Below are 21,385 nucleotides of genomic sequence, written 5' to 3'. Positions count from 1 at the left end.
AAAAATAATAGTTAAAGCAAATTAAAATCCCAATAAATTATTGATAAAACACATTTTTTATAACGTTGTTTCGTCTTCCATGAAATATGAATACATAAGGCGGTCTCAACTCTTAGATCGGATTCATCTTCTTTAAATCTTCATTATCCAGGTGAGTAACAGATTGTAAAGTGTGTTGTTGTGACATTCGTCAATTTCGGGTCTTGTTTGTATTCGTTTTTGTATTTGTTTATTATGCAAACCGACCCGATTTGTAAACCGAAGCTTATGTTATAATCAAAATGATGGATTTATGTTACAATATTGTTTCACACTTGTTGGGTCTTGAAAACATCCTATTTTTATTTTTATTTATTTATTTATTTTTTTTTGTTTTGTGTTTTTGTCTTGATCCATTTTGCATGAAAACTCTTGTGTCTCACACCCATATTTGACCACCAACATTACCCTATATATAAACCACATTTCCTCTTCATTTTCCCTTGCTACAACTCCAAAAAAAAAAAAAAACTCTCTCAAACATCAAAGATTCAATGTTATATTCTTAAGTGTTCTTGAAGGATTTTGGTCTTTCATCTTAATTAGTTTATGTAGCCTTATTAATACTTGTTTATGGTTGTGCAACATATATATAATATACACCCCTTGTTTACCTTTGGTAGTTACTTCTCCGATTCCGGTTGGTGAGGTTTCGGACCCCATAAGGCAAGGCTTCATGGAAGACTTCGTGTCCTTGATATATATACATCTATCTAACTTGTTCATACATATTAATCTTGCTTATTTTAGTTTGTTGGTCATGTTTACAAGTTCCATGGTTATAGGTTTTTAAGAGTCTATGCTTCGGTTTAACCGTAAATAGCTCTAAACCGTAAACCGAACTTTGTTACTAGTTTTGTTTGTTTAAACATACTTAGTGTTAGATCTAAGTTTCTAAAATCATTTTTACAAATTTTATGGTTATGGGTTTGTAGAATCTTACCTCGGTCTTAACCCGAAACACGATCCGAACCGAAAACCGAACTTTTGTTTAAAGACTTTATTGTTAACTTTTGGTATTTTTTTATTTGTACATTATTATACAAGTTCTTTAGTGTTTGGACATGTGGAAACCATCTATGAACTTGTTGTGAGATGGAAACCGAACCAAACCGATTCTTGCTCGCTTAAGACACACAAGTGTGTTTTTTTAGCCATCAAGACTTGTATATTTCTTTAAAAATAGTTACAAATTGATTTTTAAATATTTTCTTAAGTACTTGGAAATGTTGGATCCAACTTGATCTCATAACAAAGTTTGGACCGACAAAACCGAACACTCGCTTAACGTGCGTTGTTAGTTCTAAAATAATGGAACTACATACTTGGTTAAGTCTTATTAAATTTTATTGAGTTATCTCATAACATTCAATATTTTGGAAAGTTGACTTTGGGTTTGACCAATTATCAAGACCCGAACCGACAACCCGAACACTCGATAAAAAAAAACCCGTTTTAGTATCTTTATTCCAAAGGGATTTGCATTCTTGCATTTTACCCACCTTATTACTTAACATAGGTTGAGTAAATATTAAGGTTAGATACTTTAACCCGGTTTCGAGTAAACTTACATTTTTAAAGGGTTATTATTATAAATTCTTAAATAGTCACATTTTAAACCTTGAACTTTAATTATTTAAATTTCTCAACATTTATTTTGTTTAAAGACCTTCAAGACAACCTTTCTAAATTCAAGACTTCTTTTCTTTTTAGGCATTGTGCGTTAAACTCGTCGTTCCGACAAATCTCCAAATTATCATCTTTCAAGTTTACCACTTGAAGGTGAGTACTTCATACCCCATTTTCCATCTTTTATTTTGGGGGTGACATTTCATACTTATTCAACAAAATGCTTTATATTTGAATCTTAAACCACAAACGTAGTTGTATACTTTACCTAAATAATTGCTCGATTTGGTGTTCTATGCTTATATGCCTATGTGTTTATCGCTTTTGGTTGGTGGAACTATAAAATCCTATACTATTTGGCATCCCCTTATAGCAAGGTGTCGTTAACGTAATGCAATTAACGATAACTATAAAATCCTAGACTATTTGGCATCCCCTTATAGCTAAGTGTCGCTAATGTGTTTAGCGAAATCTATTTATCCAAATTACCACTTTTATTTATCGTTTCGTATGCAAGTTTTGTGGCTATCTTTATTATATACTACTATGATTAAACTTATGAATTGCTCACCGACCTTTGTGTTGACAAACTTTATTTTATGAAATGTTGCAGGTTTGCATCTTGGTTGATTTATGATTGTGAAGAAAACGACATCAAAGACCTTAGGATATTAGTAAAAATGAACAATATCAATTTGCCATATTTTGTGATATCTTGTTTATGGTTATTTTATGGATAATTGTTATGTGACATTTTCGATGTTGTGAAATGAAATGAGTTTATTAAATACTGTCACTTTAATTAGTGTCATGTGCTTATGAACAATCGTTACACCTCGGCATGTTCCGCCGCCTTTGGTCGGGGTGTGACAGTTGTTAATTTAGGCTAAATTATGTTGAAAGTTGTTGGTAAACATCATCATGATTAAGATTATTTAAGGTGTTTAAAGTTTAAGTATATGATATGTTTATGTAAATTATGGCTTACAAATAGTTGATTGTAGATTACATAAAATTTTTTGTTGATCAAGTATTTTTTCATTTTTGAATTAATGGATATATGGCTTCAACAACTATATCAAATCAGGGCATAAGAATATTTGTATTAATTTTATTGCATATGTGTTTCTTTTTTATATAAGTTGAAAATTAAATAAAGAATATATTTGTGTGTAAATAATTATAAAAATATACAAAGGATTAAAATCATAAATAAATAATAAGGGAGTCAAACTCAAGCTTTAGAAATACAACTCTAATCAAGTCAAGCTTTAGAAACCATTAGTCTATAGGTCTTTGCATATGTTATCAACAAATTCATTTACTTAACAAATTTTTCTAACATAGGATAAGATACATCTATGTTATGACGAGAGAAAATTATAAAATTAAGTTTCTTTTGGCCTCTTACATGATCAAAAACTAAAGTAATTTTTCTTTGTCGGTTCTTATCTGTACTTGACCGTGTCAAAAATCTTTTAACTCTAAAAATGTACTAAGAATATATTTTCAAGTCAACTAGACTCTAGTACCAACCAGACACATCTTAGTTGGTGGCACAATGTCATTCTTTTAAATGTTTCGTGAATCACTTATTATACGTAAATAACACATAAAAAACAAGTGTTAAATACTATATAATATAAATAGGTGTTCTATATGTCCCCCCCGCCCCCCCCCCCCCCCCCTTTTCCTAATTCTAGCTTTAGAAACACAACAGTTCAATTTGATTTTGTTTTAATTTTCAATGGTTTGATTTTGGTTTTTGATGATAAAAACCATTGCGTATTTACGGGTTGGCAAAAGACCCTAAAACCGAATCTCGAACATCCTAACATGAATGCAGTTAATTAGTTACCAAGAGGGTGTTTGGGATTGAGTTTAAAAAATGCTTATTGGCTTTTTCAAGAAGCCAATAAGCAAAAAAGGTGTTTGGCAAATGTAAAAGCCCCTTTTGTTTTGGCTTTTTTATTGGCTTGAAAAAGCACTTTTCCAAAAGCCCCAATTTGGGGCTTTTCGAAAATGCTTTTGGTTTTTTGATTGGATTTTTACTAATCTACCCACCCTTTACCCTTTTTGGTCATTTTATGTAAATAAGCTAAGCCAAACATTTTTTAAAAAGTGCTTATGGCTTTTCCAATCACATAAGCTAATCCAAACACTTTTTTAAAAACCCCTTTTCAAAAAGCCAGAAGCTAATAAACACTTTGACAAAAAAACACTTTTAAAGTTAAATAAGCAATCCCAAACACCCTCTAAAGGTCTTTGCAAAAGAATTATTCTTACCTTTGGTTTGGTACAAAATTAGCGTCATACAAACTATAACATTATAAGACCACCATTGACCTGGTTGTAGGGGTGCCACTTTTACCCGACACCTAACTCGAAAAAAACCGTACAGAACCCGAACTAATCCAACCCGAAAAACCCAAACCTGAACCAAAGTAATTCGAGTTGGTTAATGGGGTTGATTTATAAGTTTCGTGTCAACCGAAAAACCCGAATAAACTTTTAGTTTGGAAACTAAATATATTTTTAGGTATAATAAGCCACTTCTTAGCCACTAAAGCTGCCATAATTGACAGTTGTTATTCCAAGTATTATCTATCGATTGTTTATTGTTAATTTATGTTTTTCGTTTATTACTAATAGTAGCAACCGTAATCGAAAAACTAAATCACGATGATTGAAGACGATTATGGTTCGAGTTTGTTTTACTCTTCGTTTGAATTGTTTTATCAAGTTATGTTGGTTTATTATTTGATTATTTACGTTACGAGCAAAGAAAAATATGTTGTTTCAACTTTCGCATAATTTTGAATTTTTTTTCTAGGATACTCGAAACCCAATTAACCCAACCCGAATTACCCGTACCCAAAAAACTCGTGAGAGATTTAGGTTGAGTTTCGGGTGAAGATTTAAAAATTTGAAACCCGAACAACCCAAAAAACGTCCCTACCTGGTTATGTGAGGAAAACGGGCTTTAAAACTAACCCAAGTTATGTTTTGGTGTTAACCACAAATAAACAAATTGCATTTACCTCTTAAATTAACCATTAGCTATTAATTATTAAATAAAGCCGGAATTGTTACGTATTTTTATCATATCGCCGTCCATAACCCATTTTAACCCCTTTGTCACAAACATAAAAACCGGTTAACCTAAAAACCGGTTATTAAAAAAAAAAAAAACCGGTTAACCTAAAAACCGGTTATTAAAAAACCGGTTAATAAAAAAACCGGTTTATTAACCGGTTCTAACCGGTTTCTAAACCGGTCCTAACCGGTTAGACCGGTTAGGGTTTTGACAGAAAAAAACCGGTTATTAACCGGTCCGGTTATTAACCGAACCGGTTTTTTCCGGGCCAAAAAAAAACCGGTCCGGTTAATAACCGAACCGGTTTTTTTAAAAAAACCGGTTTGTGCACCTCTACCTTTGTGTACTAAAACCCTAACATCTGGTCAAAACCCCTCTTTTGCTCTGCTCAATCAAATAACCACCACCGGCCGATTAGCTATGGCGGCGACATCTTCCGCCGGAGTAGAAGCACTCCACCGGCTGAAACAAACCGAGCCGACGATGTACCTAACGCCGTCGTCCGACATTGCAACCATCGCTCGTACCGCTTCCAAGCACCTATTCGCTTTACTCAAACCCTACACTCCCAAATCACCGTTCGAACGCCTCCTAGTGGACGACAAGTTCGACGCCGAGCAGATTTGGCAGCAGATGGACCTCCAATCTCAGCCGTTGATCTCCGCCTTACGCCGTCAGGTTAATAAGCTCGAGAAGGATCCGAAGGAGGTTAGAAATATGTTTAAAAGTGATGAGAATGAGAAGGAGGTAGTTTTAGAGGAAGAGAGTGAAGAATATGATGATATGGAAGAAGAAGAAGAAGATGATGATGATGAAATTGAAAATGGAGAGAAGGAAGAAGTTACAGAGAGAAAGAAAAGTGGAATTGAGGATGAGTTTTTTGATTTGAAAGAGATGGAGTTGATGCATGATCATGAGGATGGAAATTTTGGAATTAATAAAAAGGAAATAGTGGCGAAGAAAGCCGGTAGAAAGTACGAGGACGACGATGAAGAAGAAGAAGAAGATGATGATGAGGAAGATGAAGATGAAGATGAAGATGATGATGAGGTAGAATGATTACTTTTTAACTAAAGTTTGTTAAGAAGTTAATTTAGTTTGTTTAATTATGGTTTGAAGTTGGAATTAACAGTTTGCGTTAATTATGTTGAATAATTTGATTGTTTATTTGTGTTACTGCAGTTTGGAATTCTGGATATGGCAGGGGATGATGCTGATGATTCAGAAGCTAAAGAGATGATGTAATCTTTTCTATGCATTAAAGTCTCTGTTTTTTACCAGCAATCCATAAATAAAATATAAGACCAGTTTTCACAACTCAGCCAGGAGCTGAAACGAACCAACATATATTACATAGTAGCTAGCTTATACAAACCTTTGGCATGAATCTACTGCCATCACTCAAGGAGACGAGTCGAGGAGTGCATTACTCCAACACCTATCTGAGTTAGCATTTGTATATGAAACGCGTGCCATCAATAAACAATCCTTTTTCTTAGCATTGGCACACTGTTCCTTTTCCTTTATTTTAGTCATCTTGAAAACTTCCAAGCTAAGGTGTTAAATGGCATTCTCTTTTGTTATTCTATTAGATATCAGCTCTTCCTCCATTTTGAATTTTCTTTTCCACCTTCTGTCTTTTATTTTGAATTTATTGTGTAGAATGCTTAACTGAATCCAGAATCATACCCCCCCCCCCACCACAGAGAAACACACACCACACGAAGAGATGCCCTTCACTAAAAACGTAACGTAAGATCGAATATTTAAAGTTTTAAATGCATCACGCTTCCAGAACCCCTAACACACAGCAAACGCGTGCACACTTTTACTCACTTGTTTGTGCAATACTCACACACATCAATTTGAAGTCTTGTAAATGATGATAAATTTACATGTTTTTTTCTACCTATTCCTTTTGTATATGCATTCCAGGTTTTTCTTTGCATCAACTGCTAACATTGAGTTCTGAATATTGTTGCTTTTTTTTTGGCAGGTACCATGACTTTTTCACATCCAATAAGAAAAATGACCAAAACAAGAAACCTAAAGTGAACAAGGAAGTTGAAGATTTGAACATGAGTGATGAAGAAGAATATGAGGATTCAGATACAGGTGATGAAGACAGCGATAAAGAAGAAGATGACGCTGATGTGACATCTGATGAGGAGGTATTGTTTATATATTTCTAACACACTTTTATACAGTATTGTTTTACTGTTAGATACTAGAAAGATTTGAGTTAGGCAAATTTGTTTATATATTTCTAACTTTTGTAGCCAAAGAAAGAAAATCTTTCTACATACGAGAAGCAGCTTTTAGAACAACGTGCCAAAATAGAGCAAGTGGAGAAGCAAAGTTTAGAAGCAAAGGAATGGACTATGCAAGGAGAGGTACATAATCTTAATTATTAATTATTATTTGTGTAACTTTGGGACAGGTAGTTTTTAGTAGCAATTTGTTTGTTTACTTGGGTGTATTGTGACAGGTAACTGCTACTAAAAGACCTAAAAATAGTGCGTTAGAAGTTGATTTGGATTGGGAACGCAATGCAAAGCCGCCACCTGTCATCACAGAGGAGGTTTCTCAGTCGATTGAAGAACTAATCATGAAACGTATAGCCGAGGGGCACTTTGATGATGTTCAGAAAGTTAATAAGTTACCTTCTAAAGCACCGAGGGAAATGAAGGAATTGGTAAAACATCATACTGGTTTTTAATTTATTATGTTTTGTTGGTTTTATGTATGCCTGTGAGGATATAAATCTTGAATGTTAACTTTGCAGGATGAGAATCAGAGTAAGAAGGGCCTTGGTGAACTATATGCGGTTAGTATCGTCTGCTTTAAACGTCTTTTGGCTGCTTTGTTTAATACTCATGCTCTATTTTGTATTGCATAGATATCACATAAAGAAAATTACATTTGTATATGTGATGTCATATATTAATGTTTTGTTTACTTGTTATCTAATTGCAGGATGAGTATGCACAAAAAACTGGACTGGTTTCACAAGCATTGTCTTTCTCTGATGAGCAAAAGAAGGAGGTGCTTCTTTTTCTCATATTATGTGTAGTTACTGTTATATTTTTATTATTTTTATAATTTTAACATACGTTTCATATGGATATTTCATTTAATGTTGTTAGGCGAGTCTTCTTTTCAAGAAACTATGCTTAAAGTTGGACGCGCTCTCACATTTCCACTTCACTCCCAAACCAGTATGAATCCATTATCCGTACACATCTTTGCTTTTTGCCCCCCTTAAGTTTTAATACTAACACATAAATGAAATATTTGTAAATAGGTGATTGAAGACATGTCTATTCAAACAAATGTACCTGCTCTAGCAATGGAAGAGGTATTCATTTCTCTACATTTTATTTGCCTCATCATGCTTAATCTATGCTCTTCATATTTTGTGTTGGTTATATTAATTAAATATATGATGCTTTTCTATGGATGCAGATTGCCCCGCTGGCGGTGTCGGATGCTGCCATGCTGGCACCTGAGGAGGTATTTTCTGGTAAAGGTGACATTAAGGAAGAATCAGAGTTAACACAGGCAGATAGAAAGAGAAGGAGAGCTAGCATTAAAAGGAAATTTAAAGGTAACCCTATTTATATGAATCTGTGAAAAGTTTAACCGATGTATATGAAAATCAGTTGATTTGCTTTATTATAACTAGAAAAAACTTGGCTAAATGGATTACGGGTTGAATGTAGTCCATATCATAGTCAAGTGTTTATAACCTCTGAAAATCCTTCCACTAAAAACAAGCTTGATCAATATTCTAATGATGGTTTGTTTTAGTCATATTTAATATGTTAAATGATTATCTCATTGTTTGATCTGAATGATGATGACAGCTGAGAACGCGAAGAAGGCGGCGAAGAAGCCACGAGAAAACACGCAAACAGCCATTGATGGTGAGGACCTTAGTTTTCTTATATATCCTTTTAAAAGTTACATATTTTAATATATATGATATATCATAATTTCATAGCACCTTGTCAACAAGTCTTCAATAACATTTTTCATTACACAGCAAATAAAATGAAAAAAATGAAGTTAGCTTAGTAGTTATGAAAATACATTTCACTGAATAATGGACATGGTACAGAACAAATCATGTGAATCATTTTGACTGATAATGTTCTCTTGGTTTATAGACTTTACTCTGGTAAGTAACCGATTTTGTTTTATTTAGTAAAAATGATAGTTTTAGTATTATCAAATTTGGAAGGACATATATGAAACTGACCTGAAACATCAACTCTGTGTTGCATAGATATTTATTAATTAGTTTTGTTCCCTATAATACACAGGAAAGGTAGAATCCTAATTTCAGGCTCATGTTTGTCTGAGAATTGACATACGATGGTTTTGATTCTGTGCGTATGGGGAAGATGCAGTGCTCAGAAGACCAAACAGTTTTGTTATAAGTGTTATTTTATGATTGCCATTAGTCAGTTGGAGAAGTTTTGTTTTGAATGTTACTATAGATGTAAAAAAAATGAATATATGATTTGGGTATTGATTTTGAAGATGAGAAACTGATTTTGAAGATGAATCTGTTTTCTAAATGCACACATACTGCAATTGAATTGAGTTATAATGTGTGATCATTTTGCAATTAGTAATTGCACATAATCGTTAAAACTCAAATGCAGGTTGTGGTTTTAAAAAAATATTTATATTAGGAACTATCAATCAAATTACGTTGTGGTTCTAAAAATATTATATTATTAGACCGTCTTTGAACGAATAAGAAACAAGGGGTTAGATGAACCTGTTAATGGGTGAAAGCGACTCGTGAATAACATATGGTAAGAAATTTGTCAAGTGAAAGTGAATAGTAAATAAACAAAGACCAACTGTGATGTGAAGTAATAGAAGATCACACATGATTAAATGTCATATCATATTTAAAATTCTATCATTATATCATATGAAATATGATCAACACACTAAACAAAACATTCATCCAAATCACAACCACTTCATATTATTACAACACACCAATCTTTAACATTCATATGCTGGAAATCTGAGCAGACTTACTAGCAATTGCACCTGCTTCAGTCAGCAACGGCACCAGCTTCCCGGCTCGATGCTTCTCCATACAAGCTGCAAACAAAGACCATATCATAAAACTTAATCCACCATTAACAAAAAATCGAAAACGGACATAAAATGGTTAAAAAGAACTCACCATCTGAGCCACCAATATGCTTCCCACCGATGAACACATTAGGAACAGTACTCTGACCAGTCCACTCCTTTAGAGCAGATTGAATTTCACCACCATCACCTTCAACATCCATAAATAATGTCATATTTCTAAAAGCTTTCAGTAGAGGTGGCAATCTTGACCCAAACCATTTCAAATGGGTCAATTTGGGTTATTTTAAAAATCATATGATTGGTTTGGGTCATAGATTTTAATAAGATGGGTCAAAATGGGTCACTTAAAATTCCATCTTCTTATTTTCGGGTTGAAATGGGTTTTGGATTGGAATGAGTTCGGTTTAGGTTTCGAGCCGACACGAGTTTTCGCACTGGACGGGTTGGATTTCGGTTTCCTTTGTTTCTTTTTGGTCGGTTTCGGAGCACTGGACGGGTTGGTTTTCGGTTTCGTTTGTTTGTTTTTTGTCAGTTTTGGATTTGTTTTCAGCCTTTTGTTTCGTTGTGGTCATTTTTTTCAGTTTCATTTCTTTTCGGTTTCAGTTTTTTAGTTTCGTTTTGATTGATTTTTTCAGTTTCGATCAATTCGGTTCAGTTTTGGTTTATGTTTCGTTTTTGCCGACTTACGGTTTTAGTTCATTTCTCTCTTTTTTTCTTTTTTTAAGAACGAGGCCAACGGCGGAAACGTTTTTCCCTCAACCAAAATTCAAAAAAATTAATAAAAAAATCATAACTCAAAATATAAATCAAAAACGAAAAATGTAAAAAAAAAACTAAAACGTTTCCGCCGTTGTCCTCGTTCTTAAAAAAAAAGAATCCGAAACCCTTTTTGACCCGTTCCAACCTTGACCCATTCCGACCCGGACCCGTGCTGACCCGAACCCGTTCCGACCCGAACCAAAACAACCCTTTTTTAGTTGACTCATTCCGACCCTAACCCGTTCCAACCCATGACCCGTTTCGACCCAACCCAACCCACCCCTAGCTTTCAGGTATGTGGTAATATTATTATCATTAGTGTGTAAAGATGATGACAATATAAACCTTAAGCAAGATCAATACATTATTATTATTTTTTTGTTACTATGTTTATTTCGAAAGGTTCGGCAGGTAATTGGACAACAAGTTGTGCCGCAAACCCAACCCAACCTTTTTGAATGGTAAAACCAATCCTTTTGAAAAGTAGGAGTGCTATAACTAACTAACAAAACAAACTGTAGACTATATGGATCACGGAGCAATTAATGAAAGGATTCAGAACTTACTTTCTTCATCCAATTCGATAACCTTGTATGTCACGTTAAGCTCCGAGAACAGTTTCTTCACGCCCTTGCAATATCCGCACCAGGTTTTGCTGCCAAAATCAAGTCAAATTTCTTAATTACTGATCAGAGAGATTAGCGATGACGAACACAGCATTATTCAGCGAGAAAACCGATTGTATTGATAAACAACAACAAAATTAAGCGATTAGGTTTAAGCTAGCAGCAAACCTAAACAATTAGGCTCAATCTAGCAGCAAAACTAAGCCATTAGGTTCAAATTAGCAGCAAAATTAAACTAGGTTCAGTGTAGCAGTAAAACTAGCAATTAGGTTCAGTCCAGCAGCAAATTTAAGCAATAAGATTCATATTAGTAGCAAAATAAAGCAATTAGGTTCAATTAATTAAGCAATTAGGTTTGAATGTAGCAGCAAAAGTAAGCGATTAGGTTTAAGAGTTGAATAAGTCGAAGATGAACGAACAATAGCAAAACGAGAAATACGATAGGGCAATAGACGATGAAATCTTCAAATAAATTATTATATGCGAAAATAAATAAAAAAATCTCAGAACGAACAAATCAAACAATCTGATAAGATATAGTGAATTTGTAATCGGACCTGAAGACGACGACAGGATTATCGGAAACGAGTTGCTTAGCTTTGGAAAGAGCCATTTCTGTTTCTTCTTTCGATGCCTGTCTTCCTCCGCTCCACACGGTTCCCATTTATATAATTGTTGTCCAACCTAACCTAACCTAACCATGTGGATGCAGCCGGCGTATGCTCAGTGTATTCACACCGCGTGTACAAAATGACTCTGACTTCATCTGGAACGCCGTTACTCAACCGTTAGTTTGATAGATAAGAATCGATGACGCAAGGAAAGTTGTAGAAACTTCTTTTACAAAGTAAATAAACTTTTTGTTTGTTATAAGATAGTCCGTTCACATTGTATGGATGGAGTCGTCTGGAATATCGACTTCTAGAACAACTGATTTATTTAGTAAAGTAATACGACTCCTCGAAAGCGACCTCGAATTAGTTTAGTTGTAGTAAACCTTTTCGTACGGTTCATAACACCTTTGACAAATCAAACATTCTTTTGTTTTAGTAACATGAGAGATAATGGGTTATAAGAAATTTACCATCTCAAATAATACGTTTTTGGTGCAATGATTGTGGATGAGTTGAGAACCCCATGGTTAAGTGTGTTCAAGTAGAGATGATCTATAGATGAGTGACGTCATTAGAAGTCTCCACCCACAACCAGGCAATTAAAAATAAATTTCCATGCTTCTCATGAGCAAAATGGACAATATATGTGGTAAGTGAGACTAGATATTAAAGAATCAGTCTAATCTACTATTATAATAAACAAAAACCTTTGTTGTACCACATGACATCTAATTGTCCCATTTTATGTCAAGTGACATCATTATTGTTCAATTTTGAAAGTTATAACTATCTAATTAAAACAATTAATAAATATTCTAAACATTCCATATTAATGATATATTTATAATTTTTTAATACTAAATAAAGTAAAAAAAAGAAATAAAAAAATGTATGTATAACTTCTGAAACTCATTTTTGTGTGTGTAAATTTGTGTTGTATGTTTTTGGTTTGTTAGTGACCGGTTTAGAATGTGCCACGATTCGTCTTTACTCTAAGCAATACGAAAATGGTTCATCGCATTTGATTATTTTTTACTATTAATTCTATATATTAAATTTTTTTATTTGTATTGATAACTTTTGCTAAAGTGACATAATTTAGCACCCACGGATAATAGATTGATCATGGTGCATATAAGCACTCTTTCTTTTAAATCTAATAATTATGTGCATTTTTTTGTCACATGTTAATGAATAGTGAGATTTATTATGCTTATTCATTGTCACAAACTTGCATCAAATATAGTTTTGGACCAAAGTGATATAGAAAACGACTTGTTTTGATTCCTAAAATAGAGTGGTGTCATGGTGTATTTTGTTTCCTTGATATGTTTATATCCATTTGTTTTCATGAAGCAAGACATTGTGTTGTCAGTTATTGACACAACACTCATTTTTTTTTAATTTCAAATATTGCAAGTTAAAGCCATAAAGTATACTTGAATATTGTAAATGATAAGAAAAATGGTTGTAATTATGGGTGTTGCAAAACGATTTTGTACAAAATCATTGTAAGAAGTAAAATCATGAGCAGGGTGCTAAAAATACTAATTTGTTTATTTTAAGTTGGTTGTTTGTTATTATGATTTGCTTGTGTTCTATCTTTATATGAGAGTCTAAAAATTGTTTGATATATGAGAGAAATGATAGTTTGGTTTTCAGTGAGATACTTATTTGTTATAAATAAAACATTTCCAACTGTTTTTTTTACTCTAATTTACGTAATGGGTCACAACAAGTTCCACTTGAAACAGACCCACTTTTAGTATGACTTGGAACATTTCGGGCAGTTCAACTTTATTCGACCTTTAAGTAAATGGGTCAAATTTGCTACCTGTGTTCTCTTATAACTGGCAAAACGGACGGGTCGTGCCAATAGGCGCAACACATAAGAACCGGTTTGGTCGCTACAAGCTAGGGTCAAAACTGGCCATTTTAAGAAAAATATTACTTTTGGTTCAGAACATATGTTCTTTACTCTTTTTTGTTTTTACTTTTACACGCAAATATAAAATTCACTATAAATGTTTAGCAAAATGTGTCAAGATCATCTAAAATTAAAAGTTCAGTAAAATGGCATGTTTGAAACAAAAAAAAAATTGTAATAAAATGCCAATAACTTTATTATTATTACACTTTCTTTACTGATATTACCAAATATGCAGCTGCACTTGCTTCTAATTTTATAACCTAAGGTATGAGTTAGAAAAAAAGACATGAAGTAAGCCACACAAGTTTATTATTTGTTGGCTGTGGATGGTTAATAATTTAATATCATTAAACCCTCAATTTGAATCCTTTGGAAATTTACTAAATTTTTTTTATTGATAGAAACTCCTGCAGTTGTTAGTTCAGTAACAAGATATGTTGAAACTAACACAACAATATACTTAGAAGCAGTTTGTTTACATTTTTCAGCTCTTGTAATTTTTCAAGAGTTTCGATGTGTTTTTTGTATATGATTATTACAACTAGGGGTGTAAACAAGCCCAGTGGCTCACAAGCTACTCGAACTCGACTCGGTTAAAAGCTCGAACGAGCCGAGCCTAATCAAGCTCGAGCCCGAGCTCGAGCCTGAGTTATGGCTCGTTTAATTACCGAGCTTGAGCTCGAGCTTTTTAGACAAAGCTCGTTTGAGCTCGCGAGCCTTATCGAGCCCAACGATATTATATTATTTTTTATTTATTTATTATGCTTTAGCCCATATGTAGTCACTCCAGCCCAAAGCCCAATATATTTCTTTTACAGTTTTACTCCTTAAGCCTTTAACCATAATTTCTTACCAACTGCCGCTGCAGGGTAAGGCGATTCAGATCAATTCTAGGGTTCATCCCCACCACTCATCAATTCATCATCCCTCATCTCTGTACGTTGGCTCATGACAAGTAAAAAGTAAGTGGAAAATCAATTTAGTGTAATATAGTTAATAGTTGATTGCTCTCACTGTAAAACTTAATAATAGTTAACATCTCAATTGGTTGTTTTATAATAAACAAATCATGTTGGGCTTCATGGGTATATAATATGAGCATATCTTATCAATAATTAAATTCTTTAAACAACTAGAAGAGGAGATGCTTGGAATCTCTACATGTTTTATGAATAATATTGAGTATTGCTAAAACTATGTTCAACTTTGGCTTAATACTTAAATGTTCAATATATGGCTTGTTTCCAACTGATGTTGCTAAAGTGCACATTTACTTCATTTTAAATATCTTACTTGCAGCAATACTGTTTATATGAATAAAAAGGGTGGATGTCATTTTTAAGTAGTATTGTTTATATGTTATAAGTAATATTGTTTATATGTTTATATGTAATACTGTTTATATGTTTCTTTGTTAGGTCATTTTTAATGAATAAAAAGGGTGGAAAAAATCCAGTTAGTCCAATGCAAGGCTCAACGTCAAATATGGGTCAACAAGGAGGTGAACACGAGTCACCTCAACCACATGAGCACATTGACGTTGACATTGAAGAAAATAATGATGAAACAAATGATCAAAATATGAACGAAGCGGGAAGTGTGGAAGAGAAAAATACTCAGAATGTGAATGAAGATGGCGATGAAGATGACGTGGAGCTAAATAGTAAACGACAAAATACCTCTATTGTGTGGGGTGACTTTAAAGAAGTCACTCTAAAAGATGGAACAAAAAAGGTTCAATGTCTTCATTGCAATAAACGTTTGGCTATACAAAAAAGCAAGTCGACAACAATTTATAAGCGACACAGAAATAGTTGCACTAAACGCAAAGAATACTTGAGAACTCAACGATTGCTAAATTTTCAACCAGTCGATGTAGACAATGGATTTAAGTCACCTCCATTGATCAGACCCGATGCAAAGTATGATGCCAACAAGATGTGGGAATCAATGGCTCATTGGGTGATGGCAACTGAGCAACCGTTTACTATCGTGGAAGATGACATGTTTGTATACATGATGAAGACAGCAAATCCTATGTTTGAGAGGATAAGTAGAGCGACATTAAAGTCAGATTGCTTTAAGGTGTTTGAAAACGAGAAGAAAAAACTAAAAGCTCTCATAAATAATGCTTCAAATATTAGTTTGACAACTGATTGTTGGAAGTCATCTCATCAAAGAGTTGAGTATATGGTCATCACCGGACATTTCATTGATCAAAACTGGAGGTTAACTTGTATTTTATTTTTTTAGTCATGTTTATTTTTCTAATATTTTATTTGACTAAATTTGAAATTTGTATTTGTCTAACACAGATTGCAAAAACGTGTGCTGAGTTTTGTTCATGTTCCTCCTCCACGTACCGGGCTTGATATTGCTGATGGCATTTACAAATGTCTAAAGGATTGGGAAATTGAGCGGAAAATCTTCTCTATCTCAGTCGATAATGCCTTGTATAATGATAGGGCCCGTGAGTTCGTTGAAAGACAACTTTTCTAGGGTGAAGAAACTTCCTTGTGGTGGAAGACTATTTCATGTTCGGTGTTGTGCACACATACTTAACTTGCTGGTCAAAGATGGCCTTTCGAACATTGAGAATGTAATTGAAAATGTTCGTGAAGCTGTAAAATATATTAATCATTCGGAGGCAAGGCGATTAGCCCTGCTTGTGGTGCGCACATATGATGTATATATGTGTGAACCCTCGGGTGGGCAAAAGTGAAATTGCACTAATTTTGACGTTATTTTACTAATCTCGTGAAAATAACGTTAAAAGTGACGGACGGTTAATCAGGCATCATGTAGTGGCGTTGATAGCTGAAAGACAAGGGTACATGCACCGATCAGCCGGTGTCCCGATGATTGAGTGCTATGTGCCTTATGTCCAAGGCTTGATGCAAAACTACTATCGAGCCGGGGGTCTCACCGAAAGCAGCCTCTCTATCCTTATAGGGTAGAGGTAAGGCTGTCTACATCTTACCCTCCTCAGACCCTACCATAGCTTTGCTATTGGTGGGATATACTGAGTACGATGATGATGATGATGATGATGATGATTCGGAGGCAAGGCGACAATCATTTTCTAAAGTTGCACATCAACTTCAAGTACGTGATAGAAAGTTGTTGATTGATGTTCCAACAATATGGAATTCAACATACGATATGTTGTCTTTGGCTAAAAAGTTTAAAGATGTTTTTCCAAGGTATATGTTTCTTTCTTGTGCATCAATTAATATTAAAAAAAAGTCATTTTTTAATAACATTTAATTGTTTTTTTAGATATGCAGAGTATGAACCACATTTCAAACATCTGCCAACCGAGTAAGACTGGGAAAATGTGGAAAGTGTTTGTGAATATCAGAAGGTTTTTAAGGTGTGCACAAATGTCATAACTGGAAGTGATTATCCAACATCAAATTTGTATCTTATAGAAGTGTACAAGATCAAAGAAACATTAGACAAAGGTGTAACATCTGAAAAGAAGTTTATTCGTGATATGATCGCAAAGATGAAGATAAAGTTTGACAAGTATTGGGGGGGGGGATGCCACCTATTGATGTCCATAGCTGCGGTTTTAGATCCTAGATTAAAAAAGTCGATCATTGAATTCTGCTACCCACAAATATACTCACCAGACGTAGCTACAATCAATATTCAAGATGTCTTAAATGCACTTGAACTCTTGTATAATGAGTATTTGGAGATGCATGATGCGTCGATCAAGGAAAGTGCAAGCTATAAAACTGGATCTTCTAGAGGGAGCACTAGTTCAAGAGCTAATGAAGACTCGGCTGGATCAGGATGGGACGCATTTGGAGAATATCTTAAAGAATCAGATGTTGTTACCCCAAATAAATCTGAACTACAAATGCATTTGGAAGAAGGTGTACTTACAGGCCATGGAGGAATGAATTTTAATGTCTTAGATTGGTGGAACGTTCACAAGCTCAAATATCGTGTTTTGTCAAAGATGGCAATAGATATACTTGCGGTTCCGATTTCAACTGTTGCATCTGAATCAACATTTAGCGCCAGGGGAAGAGTTATTGATCCATATCGATCTACATTGGCGCCTAACACGGTAGAAATGTTGATTTGTGGAGGGGATTGGATTAAACAGATTTATGGATTGAAGAAGAAACTCAAGGTCCACTTAATTTTTTTTAAAGATTATTGTGAATTTGTATTTCATTGTTTAAAAATATTAAGTTTGTTTTCGCAGAAGGATGAGATGCCATTTGGGGTTTTATTACCTGACGGGGATCAAAGCTAAAGTGAAGGTGCACATCTTTATTAAAATTGAATCAAATCTTTATTAAAATTGAATCACTTTGATTAAAAGTATTTGCATCACATTGACTTTAATCATGCCATTGATGTTTCAGGTCTACTTACTTTTGTGGAAATTGGCTTATGTTGCTAACTGTGGAAATTGGGTTATGTTAGAAGACGAGATATTTTGGCTATGATATTTTTTTGTATGGTTAAACTTATTATATTCTCGTCTCGTGACTTTGTCTGTTTTAAGCATACTTTTGTCAGTTTTTATTTGCGCTATGGACTACAGACCCATGATGAATATTTTGTGTTATTTATGTATGGCTTATAATTCACCAATTTGTATCAGTATGATAGTTTTGTATTTAGTAGACTATTTGAAATTTGTGTACCTTTTAAAGAGGTATAACACAAGGGCACTGTTGGGCTGAGCCTTTTCTCATTGACAACTCATCATATTATCGAGCTCGAGTCGAGCTTTGGCTCAAACTAGGCTTGCTTCATACTAACTCGAGCTAGTTCGAGCCGAGCTCGAGCTTTAAGATTTTATTGCGAGCCGAGCTCGAGCCTAACAAAGATGAACTCGACCGAGCCGAGCTCGAGCTCGAGCTTCAGTAATATTAGCCGAGCCGAGCTTTTACATTGCAAAGCTCGGGCTCGGCTCGGCTCGTTTACACCCCTAATTACAACTTGAAAAACCAAAATCATATAATAAAATAATGAATGAGATTTAATTTTTCAAACCCGTGTAATACACGGGTTTATAACCTAGTAACATTTTATATAAGAATGCATCGCAATACTAGTGATGCGTGTTGATTGTGAAATATATATTTGACCACAATCTAATGTCTCTTAGGTGGGTCTCGAGACAAACAAAAAAACTAAACTAAAAAGACTTCACTAACAATATAAACAATCTTGAGCTGAGTTAACACAAAATACTATAGAGTTCAAAGTGTCTCAACTAACAAAATCTTGAGATCATGCTAGGGATAAAGGAGATAGATCATCCGTAGGAACCATACGGTCCATACCACTTTAAATTTTTATGAATTTTACTCCCTGAAAATTAGTGAAACCTTAATTTCTCTGGCGTTGAACTCTCCGTCCTATTCTTGTAACGAGTGATACGAAGTATATCACTAAATTAACTTGGCTCAACGGTTTTGGGCCTCACACCCATGTAATTATGTAAATCCAAACATATATGTTTCCCATATACAGACATTTCACCTTCTCAAAATGATCATCTTCTCTCTTAACGCAACACTTGTATTATCTATAAATCTATGGTAGAGGATATAGATATACGTATCAATTATTTGTGTGTTCGTTAGAAGGGTGGTCAAAGACTCCGGTCTCTGACCCCTTCTAACTACATGTTTTGCATATCTAGAATAAGATAGAGAAGACAAAGTGTGGCTATTTCGTCTTTTTAGTTATCGTAGAGGTCTGGAGCTCTATCAGTCCATCCTGGCGAATCCGTGTAGCAACACAATGCATCCTAAATGTCTCTAGCGCCGAACACCCTCTCTCTCTTCAATTCTTTTAACGAGTAACAAGACAACCCGCAGTCGATGGCATGTCATTTGTGACAAGGATGCAACATTATTACTGTTTGTCTTTGACGATAGAGACTTGAATGGTTCGTCCCAACGACCGTTATCCGTTATCCATTCATTTTGAAATAGCCAATATATATATATATTTGTATATATAAAAAAAATATAACCAACATGGTTTTTCCTAAATTAGTTACGAAAAGAAAAATATAGATAATAAAAGAAAATGAGAAACAATGATAACTACAACTTGACTGAAAATCTCTCTCTATCCAGATGTCAAATACATTTTCCTCAGAAGTTACTATCAGATGTTCACTCATTTTCTATCATAAACAAATTAATAAATAAAAGAAAGAAAATCTTTTACCATCTCATTAAACAAAACATCATCATCATCATCATCATCATCATCATCATCATCATCATCATCATCATCATCATCATCATGCGTCAGACAATATCTTGAGATCATAGGCTGAACATTAGACCATATATTGAGAGCATAGCTTGAACAGTTCGCAAGGTATTTTCAAAGACTTCCTACAATACGTAAAGGAATACCTATTATAAAAAGAACCAAACACACCTCGCTCGTAACTCCGGAACTCTTGAGCCATACCCAAATGCTTCCGGAAATACTTTTAATTACCTCCTCCGACAAAACCCTCTTGGTAAAATAAACACCAAACTAAACCCACCTCAGTCGTTCTCCACTCCGAGTTGTTGCTCGCTGGCCAAGGAACAACACCACGCATCCTCTCGTCGTCGCTTCACACATTTCACCGGTGACCGTGACGAGCCCTCCAGCCATTACCTTTTTATACAAAACCGACACAACCACTAATCATCTCCACAGCGTGCCACCTCAGCCGACAATCGGAAGCACAACAGACGCCGCCGACTTCATTGCATATTCCCACTGCCGCTGCACACCGTTGCTACTGTAGCCACCACCATCGCCAACATCTACCAAAGGTAGCCGAAACCCTCCGCGTGTCTTCATATTACAAACTACTTCTAGTTCGAATACGATTTAATTCGGACTTGGAAAGTCGTTCTCTAATGATAGAAAATAAACAGAACGATGGTCTGGAGTCTGTAAGAGGATTGATTTGTTAGCTCATGTTTTTAGATTTTACTAAATCCATTTTGAATACCACCCAGTTCGGTTTTCTTTTATATATTGTTGCTCATGTTACATAACTTGGTCAACATTTTCGTGATCTACCCCACATAACTAACCCAAGTGTATGACTGTTTATTAACTAAGTTAATATGTTTACACGTAGATCTATAATAGTTATTTCAGTTTGGTATTTTTTAAATATAGAAATAAAATAAAAATGTATAAACTTATGGTTCAATCTTCAATACAATATATGGAAAACTAAACAAACCTTATGTTCGTGTAATATTGACAACATGTATAAATATGAAGTGTCAATTTAATTAAAATGAAGAAATTATATAAGTTGAGTTTGGGGATATCATATTTATTTAAGACAAACAATTCTTTAAGTTAAAAAAATTTTAAAAGTCAAAGATATGCCAATAAATAATATTTCATAACTAACAAACCATCATATATATTATATACAACTATATAAGTAAATAAATAAATTATTAAACTCTGTTTACTTACTGAACATTTGATCACACATAAATAATAATCACGCATATTAGTTAACATTTACACGAAATTAAACGATACTTATAAGCGA

At 34.2% G+C, this 21,385-nt stretch overlaps 2 protein-coding genes and 1 pseudogene across 3 annotated transcripts; 2 read left to right on the top strand and 1 right to left on the bottom strand.

Annotated features, from left to right (window-relative positions):
- Window positions 1-5,119: 5,119 nt before the first annotated feature.
- Window positions 5,120-9,301, top strand: LOC143619580 (M phase phosphoprotein 10-like). Its single transcript, XM_077091471.1, has 12 exons — window positions 5,120-5,815; window positions 5,948-6,006; window positions 6,762-6,936; window positions 7,045-7,158; window positions 7,254-7,460; window positions 7,551-7,592; window positions 7,742-7,810; window positions 7,912-7,983; window positions 8,070-8,123; window positions 8,231-8,372; window positions 8,632-8,691; window positions 9,091-9,301. The coding sequence occupies exons 1-12, from the start codon at window positions 5,186-5,188 to the stop codon at window positions 9,105-9,107; spliced, it is 1,641 nt and encodes a 546-aa protein (XP_076947586.1). The 5' UTR covers window positions 5,120-5,185; the 3' UTR covers window positions 9,108-9,301.
- Window positions 9,302-9,736: 435 nt separating this feature from the next.
- Window positions 9,737-11,948, bottom strand: LOC143619579 (glutaredoxin-like). Its single transcript, XM_077091470.1, has 4 exons — window positions 11,832-11,948; window positions 11,215-11,303; window positions 9,978-10,076; window positions 9,737-9,892 (listed from the first exon to the last, which is right to left on the bottom strand). Exons 1-4 carry the CDS (start codon window positions 11,936-11,938, stop codon window positions 9,798-9,800), a joined length of 390 nt encoding a protein of 129 aa, XP_076947585.1. The 5' UTR covers window positions 11,939-11,948; the 3' UTR covers window positions 9,737-9,797.
- Window positions 11,949-15,227: 3,279 nt separating this feature from the next.
- Window positions 15,228-18,112, top strand: LOC143619508 (zinc finger BED domain-containing protein RICESLEEPER 1-like; annotated as a pseudogene). Its single transcript, XR_013151196.1, has 4 exons — window positions 15,228-16,046; window positions 16,134-16,465; window positions 16,882-17,021; window positions 17,098-18,112. The product of XR_013151196.1 is annotated as a zinc finger BED domain-containing protein RICESLEEPER 1-like (transcript).
- Window positions 18,113-21,385: the final 3,273 nt, after the last annotated feature.

The sequence above is a fragment of the Bidens hawaiensis genome, unplaced genomic scaffold, assembly GCF_021521415.1.
Source record: "Bidens hawaiensis isolate Kalapana, Puna unplaced genomic scaffold, B.hawaiensis_p1.1 tig00002477_1, whole genome shotgun sequence".
NCBI lineage: Eukaryota > Viridiplantae > Streptophyta > Magnoliopsida > Asterales > Asteraceae > Bidens > Bidens hawaiensis.
Note: the sequence above shows the minus strand (reverse complement) of the source record. Positions and strands in the feature narration are given on the sequence as shown.